Source organism: Saccopteryx leptura, chromosome 6 (genome assembly GCF_036850995.1).
Source record: "Saccopteryx leptura isolate mSacLep1 chromosome 6, mSacLep1_pri_phased_curated, whole genome shotgun sequence".
In the NCBI taxonomy this organism is placed as follows: Eukaryota; Metazoa; Chordata; class Mammalia; order Chiroptera; family Emballonuridae; genus Saccopteryx; species Saccopteryx leptura.
In genome coordinates this window covers 8517345-8539047 of record NC_089508.1, presented here as the reverse complement: position 1 = coordinate 8539047, position 21703 = coordinate 8517345, and the positions used below count along the sequence as shown (strand labels likewise).

The 21703-nt window shown below is 42.4% G+C and overlaps 1 protein-coding gene across 3 annotated transcripts in view; it reads left to right on the top strand.

Moving 5' to 3' along the window:
- Positions 1 to 19726, top strand: part of LOC136376545 (serine/threonine-protein kinase VRK1-like) — a 72584-nt gene extending 52858 nt beyond the window's left edge. For 2 of the 3 annotated variants that reach the window (XM_066342671.1, XM_066342669.1), the window contains exons 11-13: positions 1750 to 1928; positions 13782 to 13875; positions 19603 to 19726. In XM_066342671.1, the coding sequence (XP_066198768.1) occupies positions 1750 to 1928; positions 13782 to 13875; positions 19603 to 19634 (305 nt within the window). In that variant the 3' untranslated portion in view covers positions 19635 to 19726. The remainder of the gene's footprint in view (positions 1 to 1749; positions 1929 to 13781; positions 13876 to 19602) is intronic. The other variant, XM_066342670.1, reaches the window with a different exon arrangement.
- The last annotated feature ends 1977 nt before the right edge of the window (positions 19727 to 21703 follow it).

Sequence of the window (21703 nt, the reverse complement as noted above, 5' to 3'; positions counted from 1 at the left end):
TCATTCAGCTGTTTTCTTATTGATGTTTCATTATGTGCCAGGGATCATTCTAGGCACTAGAGATACACTAGTGAACAGAAAGTAAGGATTTCTGTTTTTCTGACGCTAATGCAGTAGTTGGAAGGGGTAGACAGTAAACAAATGAGTGAATTTTACAGTGCCGTATGTGGTTAGCACTAGGGAACAAGAACAGGGGTGGGATTAAGGAGTGAGGCAGGGAGGAGGGCTGGAGCTGGGCACTGGGTGGGCACGGCGCCTTGCTGAGGTGGGGGCCCCGGGGCCGGTGGGGGAGGAGAGAGGGTGCGCCCGCGGGGGCCTGGGAAGAGCGGTCCAGGCGGAAGGGCAGAACGCCCGCGTCTCTGAGCAGGGCGTCCTTTGAGGCCATCGCAGGGGCTTTGGCTTGCCTTGGAGCGAGAGTGTGAAGCTCGGAGCGGAAAAGCGACCTGAACTGTCTGTCTTTAAGGGCCATCTGCCCAGCTCTGTCTGGAGGGGGGGACTGCCCAGGGAGCGGGGACAGGTACGGGCAGGAGCAGGTTGGGAGGCTCCTGTCACAACCCAGCCCAAGCCCGAGGTGGCATGGAGGTGGCGTGACGTGGTCAGTTTGGATGTAGTTAGAGGTCTTTTCAAGGCTTCACCTACTTGTCTCTCTCTGATGGAGGTCCACCCAGATCTCATGCTATTTCAAGTTGCGACCTACCAGCTACATCAAGAAATGGAACGTTATAGGTGTCAAGAAACTCGCCCCTGGTCCCAGCCTGTCCCTCTAGCCTAATGAATCACTACCCAGCTTCCAATGCCAGACTGGTTTCCAAACTACATGGAAATGAAATTATAGCATGAATAAGACATAAAATCCTGCCCTTATGGAATTGCCAGTCTAGTTCCGTTTGATTGTCCGTCTTTCACTCGGAGTTGTGTTTGTGAAGTTTGTTCGTGTTGTTGCCTGGGTGTTCTGCATGTTTTTATTTTTTAATTTATTGAGGAGTCATTGACAACATAAATTATATATTAAAGTGTATCGCATGATGTTTTGATATACATATACATTGTAGAATGACTATGAAAATCAAGATAATGCACACATCTGTTACCTCACACAGTTAGCTTGTTTTAGGGTGAGAACACTTTGATCTACTCTTAGCGACCTGTGTGTCGCTTCGGTCCTCAGACCCGGTGCTGAGAAGTGCTGGCCTTGCCTGGTACGGCTTCTTCCTGTGGGTGTGGTTCTGCCTCACCGCACAGTGAGCCTTTGATCATTCAGGAGGAGGTCTTTCTCTTCACGGGAAAACCAGACCGTACTTCTTGCTTCAGCCTGTTTTCGGTATGTTTTATATCTCATTTACACAAAGAAGCCAAGGGAAAAAAACAGTGGCTATGATGTTCTTTGTACGTAAGCACATTTTCATAATCTATGTACTAGGTCCGTAAGTAGTTTTGATAGCTTTAAAAATGAAGCAGTTATTTTTATGCATGTTTAAATTTTAAGTATGTCTTCTTATTGACTCACAATTGCAAAAATGTTTTTTTTTTTACATTGTATCTCAAAACATTTTTTATTTTGACTATTATCTGACAGTGCCTGAGTTCAAAACCAAACTTTTCATTGAAAATATGATCGAAAAAACATCATTTAACGAGCTATACATTTTAGTTCTAATTTAGCTATAACCATAGATTGTTTTCTTAGGAGGGATAAATACGTTATATTTATGATTTAAAAATTACAAAGTAAGTGTGCTATTCTTTTAGATGAAATTGCTAAATACATGGAGACAGTGAAGTTACTGGAGTATGCAGAGAAACCTCTGTATCAAAATCTACACGAGATTCTTTTACAAGGACTGAGGTCCATCGGAAGCAAGGACGACGGCAGACTGGAGCTCAGCGTCGTGGAGAATGGCGGTTTGAAGGCGAAGGCTGCACCCAAGGTGAGTCTTGTTCTTGAGTTAGCCTCTGCAACAAGTACTGCTTTTCATTTTAGTAGGGTGAATCAGTAGCTCAGTGAGGAAAATAACAGATTGCTTGGCAATTAAATATCTATCACCATTATCTAAAGGCAAGCTCTTTATGATACAGAAAAATATATAGAAGGTTGTAGGAAAATATTTATAAACATATCATGTACAGTAGCAAGTTATTTTTTTAATATTCTAACTTGGGACAGTCCTGTCTGGCAGAGGGTTCTGATGAGGCACTCATTCATAGTTTGTGCATCTCTTCTTCCAAGTCAGCCCCTGGGGTTGACCGGGTCTCAGTTTTTTCTTGTTTGTCGGTGTGGTCCACGTATTTATTACCTGAAAATTGGTATTGAAAAATTACCATTTGAAAGTTTTCTTATTTGTTGGTGTTTTTACCGTTGGGACATGATTTTGCCTTTACTGAAATGTCATTATGTAAAGTGCTGTGTATGCATATAAGGCAATTGATTGTTTAGAGAGAAATGTTAAGAAGTAAATGAACTTTATGGTAGAAGTATTGTGTGACCAATAAATAACTCTTGGTAGCACCTTACTCTTGAGATTTTACAGGTATGCGTTAACTTTTTGGATTATTATTGGTTATTTCTAATAATTATTGACATTGATTTTCTTTCTAATCTATAATGAATAAAATGTGTTAGGTGCTTTTATATTGACAGGGCAAACTACTTCTGGAAGAATGATGTTTACATGATTGACCAGTGTTACTGTTGTTAACTCTAAGCTGTAGGAGTTTCCTTTGGAAATTTCATATTCCAAACTAGGAGGAAAGGGTTAAAAACAAGTTTTCTCTTTACAGTAAGTAGTAGCAAATTAAAATATTTTAATCATTCTGACTTACAAAGGAGGAGATTGGAATTTTGAAATTGGATCATGAATTTGACTTTTTGGCAAATAGTAGATCTGTAATTTCATCACAGAATTGGAAATTACACTCATTTAATTAATATTTGCATACATTGTTTTTTCTGTAAGTTTTGTGTTAATTGTATCTGCTCAATTTCGTGGTCAATAGTGTGCTAAAAGCTACGGTCAGCGTTGAAACGAGGGAGTGAGGTGGTAGCCTGAGTGTCCCAGGGCAGTGTCCGCGGCGGCCGGCGGGCAGCGGGCGGCTTGGCGCTCAGAGCAGACTGCCTTACCTGACATTTCCAGCCCACTCGTAGGGCGGTGTTCTCTGAAATTCTGCTGACTGAGAAGTAACGGTCTGCTGCAGCAGGAACTTGCCCAGTGCCGTTCCCCCTTCCTTTACAAACCGCCGTTTGGACCGGTGCGCTGGAGGGAATGTGGTTTCTGCGGGTTGGCCGACCCTCCAGCTGAGTAGGGCAGCCTGCTGCGGAGCTAACATCTGTGCCCTTACGATTGATTCTCTGTGCCCTGGAGCAGCTCAGAAGGCTGGAAATGTCCTGTTGATCACCCCTGTTTCTGTACGGCTTCATTTGGAGGGGACTGGGAATACCAAGGGGAAATATTTGGAGGCTTCCTTTATGAGTTTACTGCTTTATTTGACTTTTTTTGTCTTCGTGGCTAACACAGGACTGTTCTTAGTAGGGAAGAGAAATTAACGAAAGGGTGAGGTAAGATCATGAAGCCTCTCTAGCTGGAGGCGAGTTAGTAGATTTGTTGGCCTTTTGTTGTTGTTGTTTTTTTTTTGTAAAAGTGAAAGAGTTGGGCCAGACCAATATTTTAAAATTATCTTCTTTTTTTCTTGTTGTTTAAACCCTAGAACAATTTTTCCAATTTAATTGTAAATACCGCATGTTTAAGACACATAAAAGCAGAGGGGGCTCTCGACAAGGAAAATCTTTCTCTGTTGAGAGATTAGTATTCTGTTTCTTTTTTAGCAAAGTTTACATAAACAGGATATCTTTTATTTATTTATTTTAAATTGCTTTGGTTACCAGGAAGCTCAGCATTAAGTACGATTCTATGATTATAGAAACTATAGTAGTAATCCTTAAAATTAGCATATTTGCTCACTCCTCTGTTTTCTTTGTCATGATTTTTAAAGTTTTTTTAAGATTTATTATTCAGATAGTCCATATTTAAACCAGTTTTGTTTTTGAACCTATTTATTTCTCAAAAATTCATTTTTAGGTTTGCAAAGGACTTTAGAGATTATAATGTGATTTATGCAAAACAAAGTCAAGCTTTGGAACTTGAAGTGTCTTGACTCTTCATTATACAGTGCTTCCTCCAGCTCAAGAGCTGATTTTGTCTGACAGCATTTACATTGATAACAAATCTTTGCACACGCCTTATTTTCTATCTTTAGTGTTTCCGGTTTCATTGCTATATAGTTGACGTCCAGAACTGTATGAGTTTAAGGTGTACAGCATAACACAGCATAATCTCTTTGACTTAAATATATCATAAAGTGTTTACCACAGTAAGCTTAGGGAAAAAATAAGAAAAAACTATGTGTTCTTTGTATGTATCAGACTCAAATCTCTTTTGGAAAGGGAGCAGGTGTAATCTATTCAGTATATGTTTCTCTTTATGTTCCTCGCATATACATTATGGGAAAACCTGTAAGGTTTGAGCACCAATGGAATGAAGCAAGGTTTCTATGCATTTTTTTATAACCATGCTGGATTGAGATACAGTGTATTTGGAAACTAGAGTGAAATATGAATTTTCTCTCTTGGAAGAGTTTTTAGTCTCAATGCCTAAGAGTTTTATTTAAAGCTCAGTATTTTGGGATGACAGAAAGCTGAAGAAGAAAGAGTCTAAGGATCAATCTGCCCTTAGAAAGCACAGCCAGAGATTTTCATTGTTGATTAAACTAAACACTTTCGTTAGAATCTGGCAATAGAGTTTCAACAGTTACTGGATTTAGAGTGCACTCTTAAATCAACATTCAACAATTGTGTATAACTCTGATTTAAGTACATGGTCCAAGCTGGGTCTCCGGGCTATGAAGATCAATAATGTGTAGTGTCATCCTTAAAGAATTCCTTCCTATCCCGTCTGGGGCAAGAACAGCGTAATTTACTGGAACGACCTCAGCAAGTTCTAAGGACATGAATACTGCTGTTAGCTGTTTACAGTGGGGTTTTGATTACGTTGCTTGCTCAAGCCAACAAAAAACGGACTGTCCCTTAGACCAGTGGTCCCCAACCTTTTATGGGCCACGGATCAGTTTAATGTCAGAAAATATTTTCACGGACCGGCCTTTAGGGTGGGACAAATAAATGTATCACGTGACCGAGACAAGCATCAAGAGTGAGTCTTAGATGGATGTAACAGAGGGAGTCTGGTCATTTTTTAAAAATAAAACATCGTTCAGACTTAAATATAAGTAAAACGGAAATAATGTAAGTTACTTATTCTTTCTCTGCGAACCGGTACCAAATGGCCCACGGACCGGTCTGGGGGTTGGGGACCACTGCCTTAGACTGTCTTAGGTGTGGACCCTAGAGAGTCATTGAGTAGGTCTGGGGGTGGCACTGCAGATTATATTTTATTTGTCCATTTTCAGACAGTAGAGACTGTTGCTCCTAATGAATGGAGTACATAGCCGTTCTTTCCATGTCTAAAGGTTTTGTTTTTTTAAAGTTCTGTTAACGCTAGTTGGCTTCCCTAGAGGTCCTCTGAAAAATCACTAACTGTTGTTGGGTAAGTCCCCGCGGGCACTCAGCCCAGAGCAGAGTTGAACAAGAGCAAAGCCTTCAGTGCAGCTGGGTGGCCGCCGCCGCTCTGGTGGAGCTAGCTTCCCAGCTCTTCAGGACTGAGAAGGCCTCATGCACTGTTTCATTTGTATCCTGTTGCCTGTAGTTTAAGTAAGATTACTCCAAATATACCCTCTAAATTTGGTGAAAATATGTGTAACTTTTTTAGTATCACAGAGTAATAGAAGCTGTTTGTTTTAATTGTATAAATTTAGATTGTTGAAGTTGATTTTTTTAAATAAGATATGAATTTTTTAAAAACTCCCTTTTTGTGGAAGTAATGTTATCTGTCTTGCTTGTAAAATTGTTGCGTGGGTTAAATGAAATATATAAAGTGCTTAGAATAGTGCTGGACACATAATGAGATCAGTAAATATTAATGCATGATTCTTGTTCATGTTGTTTCTCTGACTTTTTCTCAAGTCTTTCTGGTTTCTTGATGTCAAGAAAATAACACAGAACTTTTCGTCTGGATCTGTTAACACTTTTTGAGCTATGCTCTTAGAAACTTAAAAGTTCAGTTTATGAAATAGGGTATATTAGGCAGATGGGAATGAAGGCTGGCTTGCTTTGAATAGGAAATGACTGGGAATTGGTAGAAGTTGATTTTGCAACAAAGATGGTAGTTACTGTGAAATAAAGACTCCAAAATGCAGTTCTATACCTTATTCATAATTAAAATATATCATATAAACCAAATTAGTGAATTTGAAGTTAACGTTTTTCCTGGAGCTGTTGAGTGATATAGGCCAGTGGTCCCCAATCTTTTTTGGGCCACGGACCAGTTTAATGTCAGAAAATATTTTCACGGACCAGCCTTTATGGTGGGATGAATAAATGTATCACGTGACTGAGACAAGCATCAAGAGTGAGTCTTAGATGGATGTAACAGGGAATCTGGTCATTTTTTAAAAATAAAACATAGTTCAGACTTAAATATAAAGTGGAAATAATGTAAGTTATTTATGTCTCTGCGGACTGGTACCAAATGGTCCACGGACCAGTATCGGTCCGCGGCCCGGGGGTTGGGGACCACTGATATAGGCTGCAGTATTACAAGTAGAGGGCAGGAAGCACAGGCCTGGGAGTGCTGGAAGTTTCGTCTGCCATCCTGTGCCTGAGAGTCTGGGAAGTAGGTGTCACGTGGACATAGCCTTACTTGGGGGAGGTCAGCTAGCCTGTGTTTAATAGAACTCAAGCCTGATTTGTTTTGTAAGAAACTGATTCATGTATGGCTTGGGATCCTTGAATTCCTCCCCAGCATATACGTGGAGTTTAGTTTTCACTGAAATATTTATCTTTATATAAATACTGGCCTTTTCAGTTTGCAGGGTTCCAGCTTATGAGTCTTATGCTTTATTTTCAGAATTCTCCAGGGGTCTCAATAGTAATAGGATATCGACTGTTAAATTTTAGGCTGTCATTAAACATTTATGTAGTGCTTTGTATTCTGTAAGTGCTTTAAATTATTTTTTGTATACTTGACAGCCTTGATGTGAGATACATCTGCTTACAAATGATGAAACTAAAAATTCAAGAGGGTAGGTGACTTGTCCAGGACCACGCAGCCATGAATTTGTTATGCATTTACATACCTTATTTTTTGCTCCTTAAGACATACTTTTTTTCCCCCAAAAATGGAGAGGAAAATGCCCGTGCATCTTACGGAGTGAAAGATATGGCATTTTATTAAATATTTTAACAGACCATTTGGTTCAGAATATTTTTTTTCTTATTTTCCTCCTTAAAACCCTAGATGTGTCTTATGGTCAGGTGCGTCTTATGGAGCAAAAAATACGGTAGCTTTCTTTCTCAGTGGTGCTCAAGGCACTTAGAAATCTTCTTGTCATATGAGGCATAAAGAAAGACAATGAAAGCATAACTAGGCACCCATTTGCTTCTCTTCATAAACTGCCCTTAAAACACCTTAACTGCTAAAAGTTTTTAACATTAATGGTACTGAGTGAAGAGGTGTCATTAATTCCAACTTAGAACAGAATACAGTGACATACTGCTCTAGCCTTCAGTTTACTGAATCTGTGGAAACTTCTTTCAGTTGTTAAGTGACTGAAGGTTTGATCAGGTTTGAAGTGTCACGGTCCTTGTGATATGAATGATATTAGAGCTGTGAAAGGCCACTGTTGCCAACAAGTTGGAAATTGGATGCATTGGTTTCAGAAATGTTGGGGGCTCTTTCCAGACTGGTTTCCGTTACTACAGGAAAGCGATGAGCGTCAGCTCTCGCGCACGGGCTGCCCCCGGAGAGCACGTGACCCGAGCTCAGCTTGTGCCAGGCTCTGCTCAGCACTGACTGCCTTGTCTGGAAGCGAGCGGCACTGGGGCTCCGCAGCGGCTGTCGGTCCCGAGGCCCAGCCTCAGGAGGGACACAAACACACTTGCCCAGATAAGCAAGTAGACACATTGCTTTTGCTAAAAAAAGTGTTGCCCATGTGCAAACAATCAATTCTCACTGCCAACCAGATGAAGTGTGTGTGTGTGTGTGTGTGTGTGTGTGTGTGTGTGTGTGTATTCTGACAGCTTATACACGCATCGGTATTTTTTGGCACACTCACGAATTAGCAGTAATTTTTGCTGCATTTTCAAATGACAGTAAATTCTTCATTCTTCATGGTATTACAAGAGTGAGATAGCTTGAACTACTGGAGAACAAGATATTCAAGACATTGTTAGACGTGTATTTAAGCATTTTCTTTTGCTGAACCCTTTCCCCAGACTTGTTAATAGTTAGCAAAATCACTTGAGTTTGACGTCCTCTTCCCACCTCCAGAGTGGATAACTCATCAGTGTTGACAGAAAAATTAAACAAAAATAACAAGACAAATGAAATCAAGTGCCGATGAGGTCGTGCCTGTGATGCGTAGAGTTTGAAACTTCATAGAATGGGACCCTGTGTATGTGGAATTATGTGGGATACTTATTTAAGGAGGGTCATTTGGGAACTCTGAAATGATTTCTTGCATCAGTATAGTTTTTGATATAACTTGTGTGTGTTTCATGTTTTTATGAAAGTTAAAATTACGTCCTCCTTAATCTTTTTGTTAGCAGCTATTCTTCAGCTTCAGAGAGATGCCTGTAGCAATGGCAGGCGCAGTGGCTGCTCAGTAGACACGTGGTGGCCCCTCCCTCTGCGGACAAAGGCAGTGACATTGTGGAGGAAGTGCTCAGTGGGACCATGTCCTTGCCCTCCGGGGCACCCTGGGGGAGAGGACTGAGAGGACCCTGGAAGTGGGCCGCGCACACCACGCGGACGTGGGCTGTGACTCTGTAGGAAAGGGTACAGCGGAGTGCAAGCAAGCACCACGAGAAGCTGCTGCTTCAAGTGACAAGTCACATCAGGAGGCCACGTAGCTCAGCCCGGGGATTCTAATGCTGACAGAGAGCTCTGGTCTTGTCACCATCACCAGTGGAGAATCCCTGAGCAGACTCTTAGCTTCCTTCTGTCTCCACCTTGTTTTTTTCTGTCTCTATAATGAATTTTAACTAAAACCCACTGTTTTTGTAAATATTGTGGTGTAACACCTGTGGTTGGTTTACCTCCATGGAAGAATGTCCTAGTGTTGTTGTTTTTAAGTTACTGTTGAACAAAAAATCCTATTTTTGGTTACTGTTCAGGAATGTAATAGTAATTTATGAAGTACATACTCTGCATGGTGACTCGAGGCAACGGTCATCAGATAGTGAGTAAGTTAGCTGGTTAGTGCAGAGTTCCTTGTTCTTTGACACAGGTGTAGTAGCAAACATTTACCAGCTTTAGGCTGTATATTCTACATTTTTATGGTAAACATTTATGACTTTTGTATCAAGGGGAAAAGCCCAACAAGAGCCCGTGAGTAGCCAGCCTTTGCTCTAGCCATCTGGGTTTTCTCAGGGGCTGATGGAAGCATCTAGATGTGAGCTTTTCAAATTTGACTTGGGAAGCAAAGAATTGGCCTTTGGATTTTTGCCTCTGGATTTGAATCTTTTCCATTAAAACAGCTTTAAGTTGTTAACTCCTCTCCAATCAGTGTTTAGACTATTAGTAAATTGTCAGTCCAAATGCATCTAGCTGATTTCTCCTCCTATTTCTAAATTGGAAATGAGAAGCTGCTAATTAAGTAAATTTTAGCCTATCATATCTAAACGCTTCAAAAATACAATGTGTAACATGTACACTAATGCCCTTTGAAAGAAAGCTAATTTTTTGAAGATAGTTAGCTGTTCTGAATTAAAAGAAAACTCTAAAGTTTTGAGTTATTTTTGTGTGTCATACAATATTTTGGTGTTGTTTAGAAATGCTAGGCAAGGAACCTGTGCCTGGTATGCAATATGATGGAATCAGGGACCAGCACAGGCACGTTGTCAAGCTGTTTTCTTGACAACCGAAGAGAACCGAAATATAGCCAGCTCTTTGTATCTGCAGGCGTTGCACCTGTGGATGTAACCAAACTGAGATTTAAAGTGCTTGGGGAAAAACCCCCCAGGAAGTTCTAAAAAGCAAAACTTGAATTTGCCACATGCCGAGCACTACGCTGAATCCACGTGAATGCAGAGATGTGTGGACACACCCTGCGTAGCCTGTGTCTGAAGACAGGTTCCATGCAGATACCACGCCGTTTACATACGGGACCGGAGCACCCTCTGACCCGGCACCAGGGGCGCGGTCCTGGACCCTTTCCCCACAGCCCCCACAGCCCACGGGACAAGTGTGGCCCCACCGACGCCCAGGGTGCTGACAGATAACAAAGCAGAGCATTTGGAGAAAATCAGGAGACAAGCTGGCAGCAGATTGTTAGGAATTTTACTCATTGCCTTATCAGATGAATAGCAGAGACTTAAAAAAAAATTTTTTTTTTGGTGGTAAAATGCACATAACAAAATTTTTCGTCTTCGCCATTTTGAAGTACACAGTCAGTGGTATTTCCAGTCCCGTCACGTTGTGCACCGTCACCGCCATCGTCTCCAGACGCTTTTCATCTTGCAGAGCAGAGCTCTGTGCCTGTTCTACACCCCCATCCCCACCCCGCTCCTGGCGGCCCATTCAGCCTTCTGTCTCTGAGCCTGGCTGCTCTGGGGCCTCAGATAAGTGGACTCACATGCTGTTGGGCTTATTTCCCTCAACATAATGTCCTTGAGGTCCATCCGTGTTGTGCATGGGTCAGGATTCCCTTCCTTTTTAAAAAAAAAAAAATTACTTTTTGATCACAGTTGACATACAGCATTATGTTTCAGGGGTGTGTCCCAGTTGCTGGACATTTATATACCTTATGCAGTGTTTGCCCGGGAACTCCTGTGGCTGTCTGACACCATACAGAGTTATTGCAATGTTATTGACTGTATTCCTCGTGCTGTACTTTTCATCCTTGTGGCTGTTTTTATAACTGGCAGTTTGTACTTAGATACTGTTAAATGGGAAGTTTTTTGGCTTGTTTTAAAAAAATTGGTCATAGTCTGTAGACCATTGGTTCTTTCTATGCAGACAACATACATTATCGGGAAAGCTGGGCAGGAGATCCCCAGCTGACGTGTGGGCGAAATTCAGTGCTTGCCCTAAGGTACACTACTTCAAACACAAACACGGTGTTTCTTTGGCTGGGTGAATACTGTCTGGTTTTCATCCCCATGTCATTTACCTGCAGGAGATGAAGCAAGCTTTTTATTGGCTAAGCTTGAAAACAAGATGAATGCATTGGGTTCGTGGGTAGGATGTATTGGATGGCTCCCTTTATAATGAGCATTCAGAAGTCTGCCCTCCTAAAAACTGTAAAATGCATTTTCTCCCATCCAGACAGCAATGCAGTATTGAAATATTCCTCCTTAATTTCAGTCCGAATAAACAAAAGTGTCTGTGTTTATTCCTGCCTAATGCATCACAGATCTGCTGACACGCTAACCTTGGAGTCCTGGCCGGCGTTAATCAGGCCTGCGCGCCGGCGGGCGGGAAGGGTGTGCCTAATGCACGCCGCCAGTGCGGTTTGCATATGGAGGTTCTCACGGGGGAGCTGCCCTGTGCCAGCTGAGGGTTACCTGCCCACTGCCGTTAGTGTGTGTAATTATCGAACCAATCTGTTCAGCCCAGCAGGGTTGAGATGGTAATCACGAAGCAACACTTTGGAGAAGGAAGATGGAAGGCGCTTCCCTCCCCTCCTCTCATCAGTTACGTGAAGTTGCATCCACTCTCACGGCTATTTCTGAGAAGGGCTGTCTCCACGTACAGATCTGCAAAGTGAAGCTTTTCAAGCTCCCTAAGCTTTAGTCAAGTCCTTACTTCTGTATTTGTGGAACTTTTCTGTAGAAACAGGGTGGGTGTCTCTGAGTTTCAGTCTTTCTGCCCACCTTAAGAATATTTTGAAACAGTTGGCTTGGTTGTAGTAATAGGTAGCCTCAGTTCTGACCACGGGGGATTGAAGGTACTGTGGCTTGAGGGGAGCGGGCTCTCTGAGCATGTCTTTGGAACAGAACCCACGCTGCTGTCGGGAAGAACGGGGCTGTCCTGGAGCGAGGGGGTTCCCAGATGAGGTTGAACCTCATGTTGATTGTTAGAGAGTACAAATGAGGACGCTCTGACGCATTGTGAAGCTGTGAAATTTGCCAAGTATCAGATGATTTCCTAAATGATAACAGACTTATTTTAGGCAACCTAGAGAAATTGAGTTATAATTTGCATTTTAACACATTTAAATTTGAGAGACTACATAGGATAAAGTTACATGGAAAACGCGAAGTTTTAAATTATTGCTAAGGTCCTTCTATAGTTAATACCTACGTATAGAGCAGTTAAGTGATTTAAAAACTTCACACAGGTATGAAGTAGCTAGAAAATGTGTCATGATGGAAAATAATAAAAGGAAGCTGAACAGTTGGGAAGAATGGACGGCGACAGAATACTGCATGAACTCCTAAGTGACACGCATCTGGAAGAGTAAATAGAAAATAGGGAAGGCGGAGAGGCTGGCAGAAACTCCCACCTGTCTCTGAGATCTGGGGAGAGCTGTGTGCTTTTAAGACCCTTCCTTTACTGTAAGGTTTATGGCCCTCTTAAACTTTTAACAAAAATAGGCCAAAAGAAAATGCACCCGCAGCCCACAGACACACACTGTAAAATGGGAGGAGGAGTGCCATTGTCCTCAGCGGTAATACCAGAGTGCGTACAGCACCAGGCTTTCCTGGCCAGTTTCCCCAGGCTCAGTCCTGGAAGCTAGCACGTGGCTTTCAGGACCGAGTGGCATGAAGAGGTACAGCCACATCCACTGCTGAGACCAGCTGAATCCCTGAAGTTCTCTTCATCCCATGGTCTCCCAGCCTCCCTTCCTCAGGTGCCCGCTGCCCTGAAGTTGTGTACAGTGGTCCCTCCTGGCCGACACCCCCCCCCCCCCCCCCCCCGCTCCACATTTCTCTTTCCTCGGTGTCAGTTACCTGCACTCAGCCGTGGTCTGAAAATATTAAATGGGAAGTTTCAGAAACAGTAAGTTTTAAGTCGCGTACCGCTCTGAGTAGCGGGACGGAGTCTCTCGTCACCCTTCCTGGCACTGAATCATCCTGTTGTCCGGCGTTTCCACCACCCGTCAGTCACTTAGCAGATGTCTGGGTGACTGGATGGACTGTTGCAGTATCACGGTGCTTATGTTCAGGTCACCCTTATTTTAACTGTGTCCCCAAAGTGCAAGAGTAGTGAGGCTGGGCATTCGGATGTGCCAAAGAGAGGCCGCCACATGCTCCCATTATGTGGAAAGGTGTCGCGCACAGGAAAAGGTGCGCGCGTAGGGAAAGGGGTCGTGTGCAGGGAAAGGTGTCGCGCGCAGGGAAAGGTGTCGTGCGCAGGGAAAGGTGCGCGCGTAGGGAAAGGGGTCATGCGCAGGAAAGGTGTCGTGTGCAGGGAAAGGTGCGCGCGCAGGGAAAGGGGTCAGGCGCAGGAAAGGTGTCGTGTGCAGGGAAAGGTGCGCGCGCAGGGAAAGGTGCGCGCGCAGGGAAAGGTGTTGTGCGCACGACACCTTTCCACATAAAGGGAGCACGTGGTGGCCTCTCTTTGGCATACCTGAATAGGGTCACACATGTATACTGATTGCAGTAAGTTTGTGTATTTACTCGTCTGACCATCGAACCCCATCTCTTGCTCTCTCTCTAAACTTTTGTACAGAAGAAGCGAAAGAGGGAAGCTGAGAAGAGCGGGGCGTCCAGTGTGGAAGACATGGAGTGCTCAGATGCGCCGACAGAAGGAGGCATGCACACCCGTAAGTTGAACGGTCTTGCCTGTTACCTTCCATGTGTAAACTCATCTCCTTTCAAGTAAGGGGTTAACCATTGAAGTCATCTCGTTTAGATTTTATAATAAATATCATAGGAGAAGACCTTGTTTTTGTACCGTGAGTATGACAATGCCTTCTGCACACACGTTGTGTTTATTTACTGTTCACAGCAGTCATGAAATTGGGACCGGGAGCCTCTCCCGTTTTGCAGACGTAGAGCCCAGTGCCCTGGGCGTTGACATGGCAGAGCCACAGAGAAGGGGTTAGATGTAGACAGGACCCCGACTCTAGGCCCGCCTTCCTGTACCCGCCCACGTGGCTGGGGAGCGTGGGCAAGCGTTGGCTGGGCCCTCGGTTCATAGCTTCCCACCATTGGCCAGCTATGACCCCAGAACGTTCTTGACCCCAGAACGCCGGCCCTTGTTTCTCTCAGCAAGTTGGGATGCAAGGAGTTAAAGCATCAAACCATCATTTTCAAAGCTCTTGAAGCAGAAGGCCAAGGTCTAAAGTCAGTGGGTGCTTGCACACTGGTGCTGATGGCACTTCCGGTGTGGATAGCCCAGAATCAGAACTCCCTTAACGAAAGCAGCAGCCTCTGCACTGGGCCCGGTGGGTGGGACTTCGGCCTGGTTGACACATGGCCAGCCCTGTGGTGTAGGCAGATCCCGGGGATCTAAGAGATGCTCTATGAAGAGAGATTTGGTGCTGGCTACAGTGTCGTTTCTCTCCTATCTTCCTTTTGTTTATTTGATTTTTAGTCCTTGACTTTTGGTTTCTACTGGGAAAGGCCTATTTTACATAAAGGGTTTCACGAAAGCATGAGTGCCCTACTGAGACCGGTCAGTGGTGAGCTGGACCTCCCCTGTGACAGTGGCCCCAGTGCCCGCTGGCAGCAGGCAGGAATGCAACTTTCAAAGAGAATCCTCTTCACTCTGATTATATCAACATTTTTTTCGTTATATACGGTGTGTCCGTAAAGTCATGGTGCACTTTTGACTAGTCACAGGAAAGCAACAAAAGACGATAGAAATGTGAAATCTGTGCCAAATAAAAGGAAAACCCTCCCAGTTTCCATAGGATGATGTGGCAGCATGCGCGCGTGCGCAGATGATGACGTAACACCGTGTATACAGTGGAGCAGCCCACGGCATGCCAGTCGAGATGTGGACGGTACAGAGGAAAGTTCAGTGTGTTCTGTGGCTCGCTAAATTCGAATCTGTGACCAAAGTGCAATGTGAATATCGGCGCGTTTATAACAAAGCGCCACCACATAGGAATAACATTACTCAGTGGGATAAGCAGTTGAATGAAACCGACAGTTTGGTGGAGAAACCCCGTTCTGGTAGGCCATCAGTCAGTGACGAGTCTGTAGAGGCTATACGGGATAGCTACCTAAGGAGCCCTAAAAAATCTGTGCGTGAGTCCACATTGAACTACACTGAATAGGTATGAAACTGAGAGAGTTTTCCTTTTATTTGGTGCAGATTTCACATTTCTATCGTCTTTTGTTGCTTTCCTGTGACCGGTCAAAAGTGCACCATGACTTTCCTGACACACTGTATTACCGATAGAAGAACATCCTTGTTTCTCTGAGTCTACCCAAGAGAACACTTGGGCTCTCTGCAGAGCATGCATGTAGGTTCACTCTGGAGGCCCCAGCTTCTGACGTAGTCCCTGTCCCTGTTCTGTTGCGTCTTCCACTGCCTACTGTCTGGCCCTCTCTGCCCGTCTGGCTCACTTTGTCATTGGGAAGCGAGCAGTGCTGAGCAGTAGTACATCGAGGCATATCAGCCAGAGGCTAGCAGTAGCAGCTGTGACAATGAGGGGAGCAAAATGAAGATAGAGTCATAGTCTCACGTTAAAAACCCCCTTAAATCCTGAAACTGGCAGTGTTTGCTGAGGAGAGGCCCTGCATTGTTCTAGTAAGGCTGACCTCCATTTAAGATCAAACTGAACTCACAGTGGTTCATGAAGACTCCAGCTGCTCCTGAATGCATGGAGACCGTTGTTATGAGCTTGGCTTTCTGGGCATCTGAGGAATTTGTTTTGATGCATAAATGATTTCAAATTTGTCTATAATTATGAAAAATGTTTTTATACCTACAAATATAATTGCAGGTCCTCATACTGATAGTTTTTATTGTGAGAAACTATATTAGTGTTTCTGTTTTATTTACTAATGAAAACAGTAGATCCCATTGCTAATTTAAGGAGAGCAGTCCAGATTTTTTATATATATATAAAAGGAAGATAAAGAATAAACAGATTCTCCCTTATTCACATAAACTCTGAATTGCGGCCCTGGCTGGTTGGCTCAGTGCTAGAGCATTGGCCCGCCTTGTGAATATCTGGGTTTGATTCCAGGTCAGGGCACACAGAGTGCCCATCTGCTTCTCTACCCCCTCTTGCTTCTCTCTCTCTCTCTCTCTCTCTCTCTCTTCTCCTACTCAGCCATGGCTCTATTAGAAGTAGTTGCCCCAAGCACTGAGGATGACTCCATGGCCTCTGTCTCAGGCGCTGAGAAGAGCTTGGTTGCTGAGCAACAGAGCAATGCCCCAGATGAGCAGAGCATCTCCCCCTAGTGGGTTTGCTGGTTGGATCCTGGTCAGGGTGCATGCTACTGTCTGTCTCTGCCTCCTCTCCTTTCACTGAATTAAAAAAAAATACATTCTGAATTGCTTTACATAAATGCAGTCTATTTTAACATTGTGATTCAGTAGTTCCCTAAAGTATAATGCTAGTTAAGGTATTTTACTATCTAAATATTGAAAACTGAGAGAAACGTCACCTGAGATGGTAAAATAGTATTACTTCTAGGAGAAAAAAATGCCAAGGGGTCAGGAAAATGGATGTGTTTGTGGTCGTCAGTTTTAAAGTAACTTAAAGAAGGCACATTATTACATTTGAATTAAAAAAAATACAATCCATTTCGGTGAATTCTGTGTTTCAGAGCTTTAAGGTTTTGTCATAAACGTGTTTGAAGAATGGTTACCTCTAACAGAAGCTTTAGAAATGTCAGTTTCTTCATTAACAATTTTATTTCCAAACACAATTTATGGTTTACAATATGGTAAGAGACTTTTCTCACCATGTGATCTTTCAGAATGCTGTGCCTAGCAAAATGGGAGCAGCTTTCCTTTAATATCTATTTAGACCGTTTTAAAAACGTGTATAATTTTCTTGATACACCTAAACTCATTTCGACGAGTTGGGGGTCTATTGTGTAAGAACACATTCTGAAAGCTTTCAAAATGTGTATTGTGTGGGTTTCCTCAGAGAAAGAGAGGGGGTGATGGGTTGGTTTTCAGAAGAACAGAGGCCTCTAATTCTTTTATTTTTATGCAAGGCATAATTTTTACCAATTGAGAAAATTTGGTTATTTGCTGCAAGTAATTTCTTTCCCCCTCAAAATGACAAGCCTTAAAAAATCTGTATTCTGGCATTTCAGAACTATGCCAATATCCCAGAATTGGACCAAGAGTCAGTTGCTGTAGTCATGATCTGTATGGCGACTGTAGTTCGCCCGCTGCTTGGAGACTGCGCAGTAGTTCGCCCGCTGCTCGGAGACTGCGCAGTAGTTCGCCCGCTGCTCGGAGACTGCGCAGTGCACGGCAGCGGTCCTGGCGGTTCTTATCTTGATTTTCGAAGTTCCTTGGATTTTAGGGCTTTCTTGAGGATTCTTTGAGGAAAGCTTGATTTATATTCACTTCTTGATTATCTGTGCTCTACTCAAGAGAGAGAGATTGTTGAGGGCACCTTACGTAGACACTTCCCACTTGTTTTTTCCCTCCTGCATTATAAACTCAGAGGAGAGGATCCCCAAACTCGTATATTTTATTTTTCAAATATTAAATTGTACATACATTGGTTTTGTGATTGGGACTTTTTACCAGTAGTAGCATAGTATTAAAATGAGTAAATACTTTAAAGAGATGGGAAGAGGAATAGATTTTTTTTCTGCAGCAATCAAAATGGATTATTAGGAAAATATTGAATTGATACATGCAGAGAGGTGTCTTAGTTGCATAATACTGGGTATGGAATCAATTCCAGGTGGTGATGGCATTGAACTTTGAATCTAGTTGAAAGGATGAGCAGCAGTGGTATTTAATTTAAGAGTGAAATGTCAAATTAGGACGTTAGTGAGACAATACTACTTGAAAGTAGCTGCGATTGTTGTTAACTCGAGTCTCTTTAGTGTGGACTCTAGGTGGAAAATTTACTGAAGGGAGGAGATGGGCTGTCGCACTGAACTGACCTTGATCTTGTCCTGCCCCATTTTGCCAATCGCAGCAGATCAGAACCTTCTTGGTTTTCTATGGCAACTTAATTTCAAAATTCTTGAAATAAAACCCTAAAAATCTACCGTGGGATACTTTTAAAAGAAAGCTATATCACAGATGTTGAAGAAAAAACTCAGGTTTAAACCACCGTATTTATAGGCTATGCAGTTGACAGGAAAAAAAAGATACTCATCTGTGAAATTTGCTTTAATTTAGTACAGCGATTTTCTGCCCTTTTCATCTCATGGCATATACAAACTGATTACTAAAATTCACCAAAAACTATGTTTTGCAGATCTGAAAAAAATAGGTATAATTTGAATTCATTTACACGGGAAGGCTATTGTCATTTTTTTCATTTGATAATCTAAGGAGAAGAGGGGCAGTGCTCCTGACCAAATAGGTAGTGCGTTTTAAACATTCTTGCGGCACACCGGCTGAAAATCGCTGATTTAGTGTATGGCAGTTGAATAGAAACCAGAACTTGGAAAAATAAAAGACCACTAATTTTTAAACTGATCTTCTAGTCAGGTGACTAAATTAATCTGTGATCAGGAAAGCTTTAGACACCATTTATGGTTAGAGCTGTGTGGCAGATGTCTTGTCCTAGATTCAGAGACTGCTTTGTGCATCAGAGAGGAGGTATTGATGTCTGTGGGTGCACTCATTGACTGATCACAAGCATGCGCTGCCCTCACACTGGCGTGCTCTTTCCTTAAACATGGCCTTCTGCCTCTGCGCTCGCTCTGGTGGGAGGTGGGGTGGGGGTCGGGGGCTTCCTGAGGGCGCAGCTCTCTCCGGCCCCGGTAGAGAATCATGGTTTTATTCCAGCCCAGGAGCAGCTGGGTAGGAGCTGTCCTGAGTTACTTAGACCATGTCCTGTGGGGTGCTCCTCTAGAAGGCCCCTCGGTCAGGAGCTACGTAATTACTGGTGGAAAACACTGTTGTGGATAGTCCAGTGCCTTCCTGCCTAAAGACTCTAGGTGACAGGTTTTTAAAAGCAACAACACATTTGGAATACAATTTCTTGCTTTTCATAATATGCGTAAACTCATCAGTTCTCCAAGGAAATGAATACTTACCTTATCACTCTAGTCTACATTAAATTTAATGCTTTAAATTATACAATAAAAGTTTTGGGGAGAAATGTTTCAGGGGCTGTGTAAATTGGGTGTGTTTTACCAGTGGAGGAGTTCTGATGGAACTTAGAAGGTAGACTTTGCTAGTTTTGATATATTAAAAAATTGACATAATTTTCTAAGATCTTTGGGATATTAACCAGTTATACCTTTTTGTGTGAATTTTATTACAAATCATCATGGTCAATAAATTTTAAAATGTTAATAACTATGGAAACACTTATATTTCTATTCTTTTGCCTTTGTAAATGAATGATTAATGTTTTAAATTTCTTTATTTTCTCTTCAAGGTTCAAAAAAGAGAAAGAGAGTCCAGAAGTAAATCATACGCTGTGAACCAGTTTCTCTTTTCTTCCTGTTATTTGACTTTTTCTTTGTTTTCTACTTTAAGTGTTTTCATGTGAGTCTTGTGGGTGGGGGGGTAACAGGGAAACACCTATGTCTTTGAAAAATAATTTTTTTTATTAAAATAAATACTTTATACAATTGTTTAAAGGCTAACTTACAACATTTCAAAATCTTAAGGCTATACATGTTCTGTAAGCCGTCCCACGCCGTGGGACGTGACTGTGACGGGCACTTTTCAGTTGTGTACTTCCCAGAGCATGTAAAATGTTTGACCAGATCCTTCCTTTTAGGGAAGTATGAAACTTAAAATAAAGGGATCTTTTTGCTTGATACAAATACATAATTTGTTGTGGCCATTTGTTTGGTTTGTTCAGCTCCCCAAGCATTTCTTAAGCACCAGCTGCGTGAAATGGGAGGTGCAGAGACGGGAAAGGGTGCAGAAGAAAAGGGGGCTAATAAGTGCACCTGTCAGAGATTGAGGACACCTGCTTGCAAGTTAGGTGACGTCAGCATGTGAGCGTGCAGGCTGTGGTGAGACAGGACAGTTACAAGTGGTGGCCCGGTCACAGGCTTTATGCACTGGCTTTCCTTAAGGAAATCCTGTGAAATATGTCTATCTCCCTCCCTCCCTCCCATCTTGACATCTTATTGTTCACTCACATATTATTTTTCTTACAAATTTAATTTTTTTTAATAGCATGTAAGATAAGGTTTACTGGAAAGTTTTGTCTGTTTCTATCACAATAAGTTTTGACACGTAAGCACATGTATATTTGGCGCATGTGTGCCTCTCTATTTTTATCACTTAATGTATACATACTGACGTAGCAAATTAATTAAAACAAAGTTGATTCACATTAGTCTTATGTGTGAAGCGATAGTGTACTCATGGCTACTGATAAAGTTCAGTTACGCCACTGTATTGTATACGAATTTCAACAAGGAAGAAGTGCTACAGAAGCATGTAGAAATTTATTGAAAGTGTTTGGTGAAGGTACAGTTTCTGATAGGACATGCAGAAGATGGTTCGAAAAATTCGAAACGGGCGATTTCGACTTTTCTGATAAGCCACGTTTTGGGCGACCATCTTTGATCGATGACGATGTTGTTAAGACCATGTTGGAGCAAGATCCTTTTCTGACAACATCGGAGATCGCAAAGGCTTAATTCAGCTCAGCAAACCATTTTGGACCATATTCGGAAGATAGGATTGGTGTGGAAATATATTATTTAATAAAGTTTATTGATGGTAAGAAAAATTTGTATTTTGTTTTATTCTAAAAACGGACAGAACTTATATTTATGCCGTAAACCAAGCACTTGAGAGTTTTGGTTATTATATATTTTAAGGTGTGGACTTTTTATAGTTGCCCTGGGAACAAATGCTTGGCATTTAAACATTTGTGAACAATTTCAGGATTAGGTTTGTTGCAGAACCTGGGGTCAGACTGGATTCTCTACCTGGCGCCACACCTGACCACTTGTATCATGTGCAGTGTTTTTAGAGCTGTAGAGACACACTTTTATTTAAATGTTTAAGCATTTCTTTTAATATGTGTTCAGAATATAGGACAAGCCTAATGAAGGTATTTCAGTTTCTAAAATGAATTGATCTGAAGAAAATATTAAGTAATAGTACAGGAGTGGGGTGTAGACATCAAAAATTATCCAGGTTGAACTGAGTTTGAGCAACTTTGGACCAACACCAAGGCGATAACTTGCTGTCGGACGTGGACACTCAGTTGTCCCCTGAAGCTTTTGTCCCTGTGGTGGTCAGACACTGACCAGTACTGAGCACACCTGCAGGCTTCCCTTAACCGGTTAGTCTTTTAAATGACCCCCGAAGGCCCAGGCCTGTGTGACTTCACTGAGCAGAGAACTCAGCTTGGCGCAGAGACTTCTGCTTTCTGTAGGAAGGTTGCAGTTTAGTGCTCATCAGTGTTCCAGTCCCAAGTTTATTTGTAACACCTGAGTCAACTCTCAAGTTCTGTTTCGAACACATTGACGCTTAAAATAGGATAAAATGTGTGTGGTTTGTTTTTG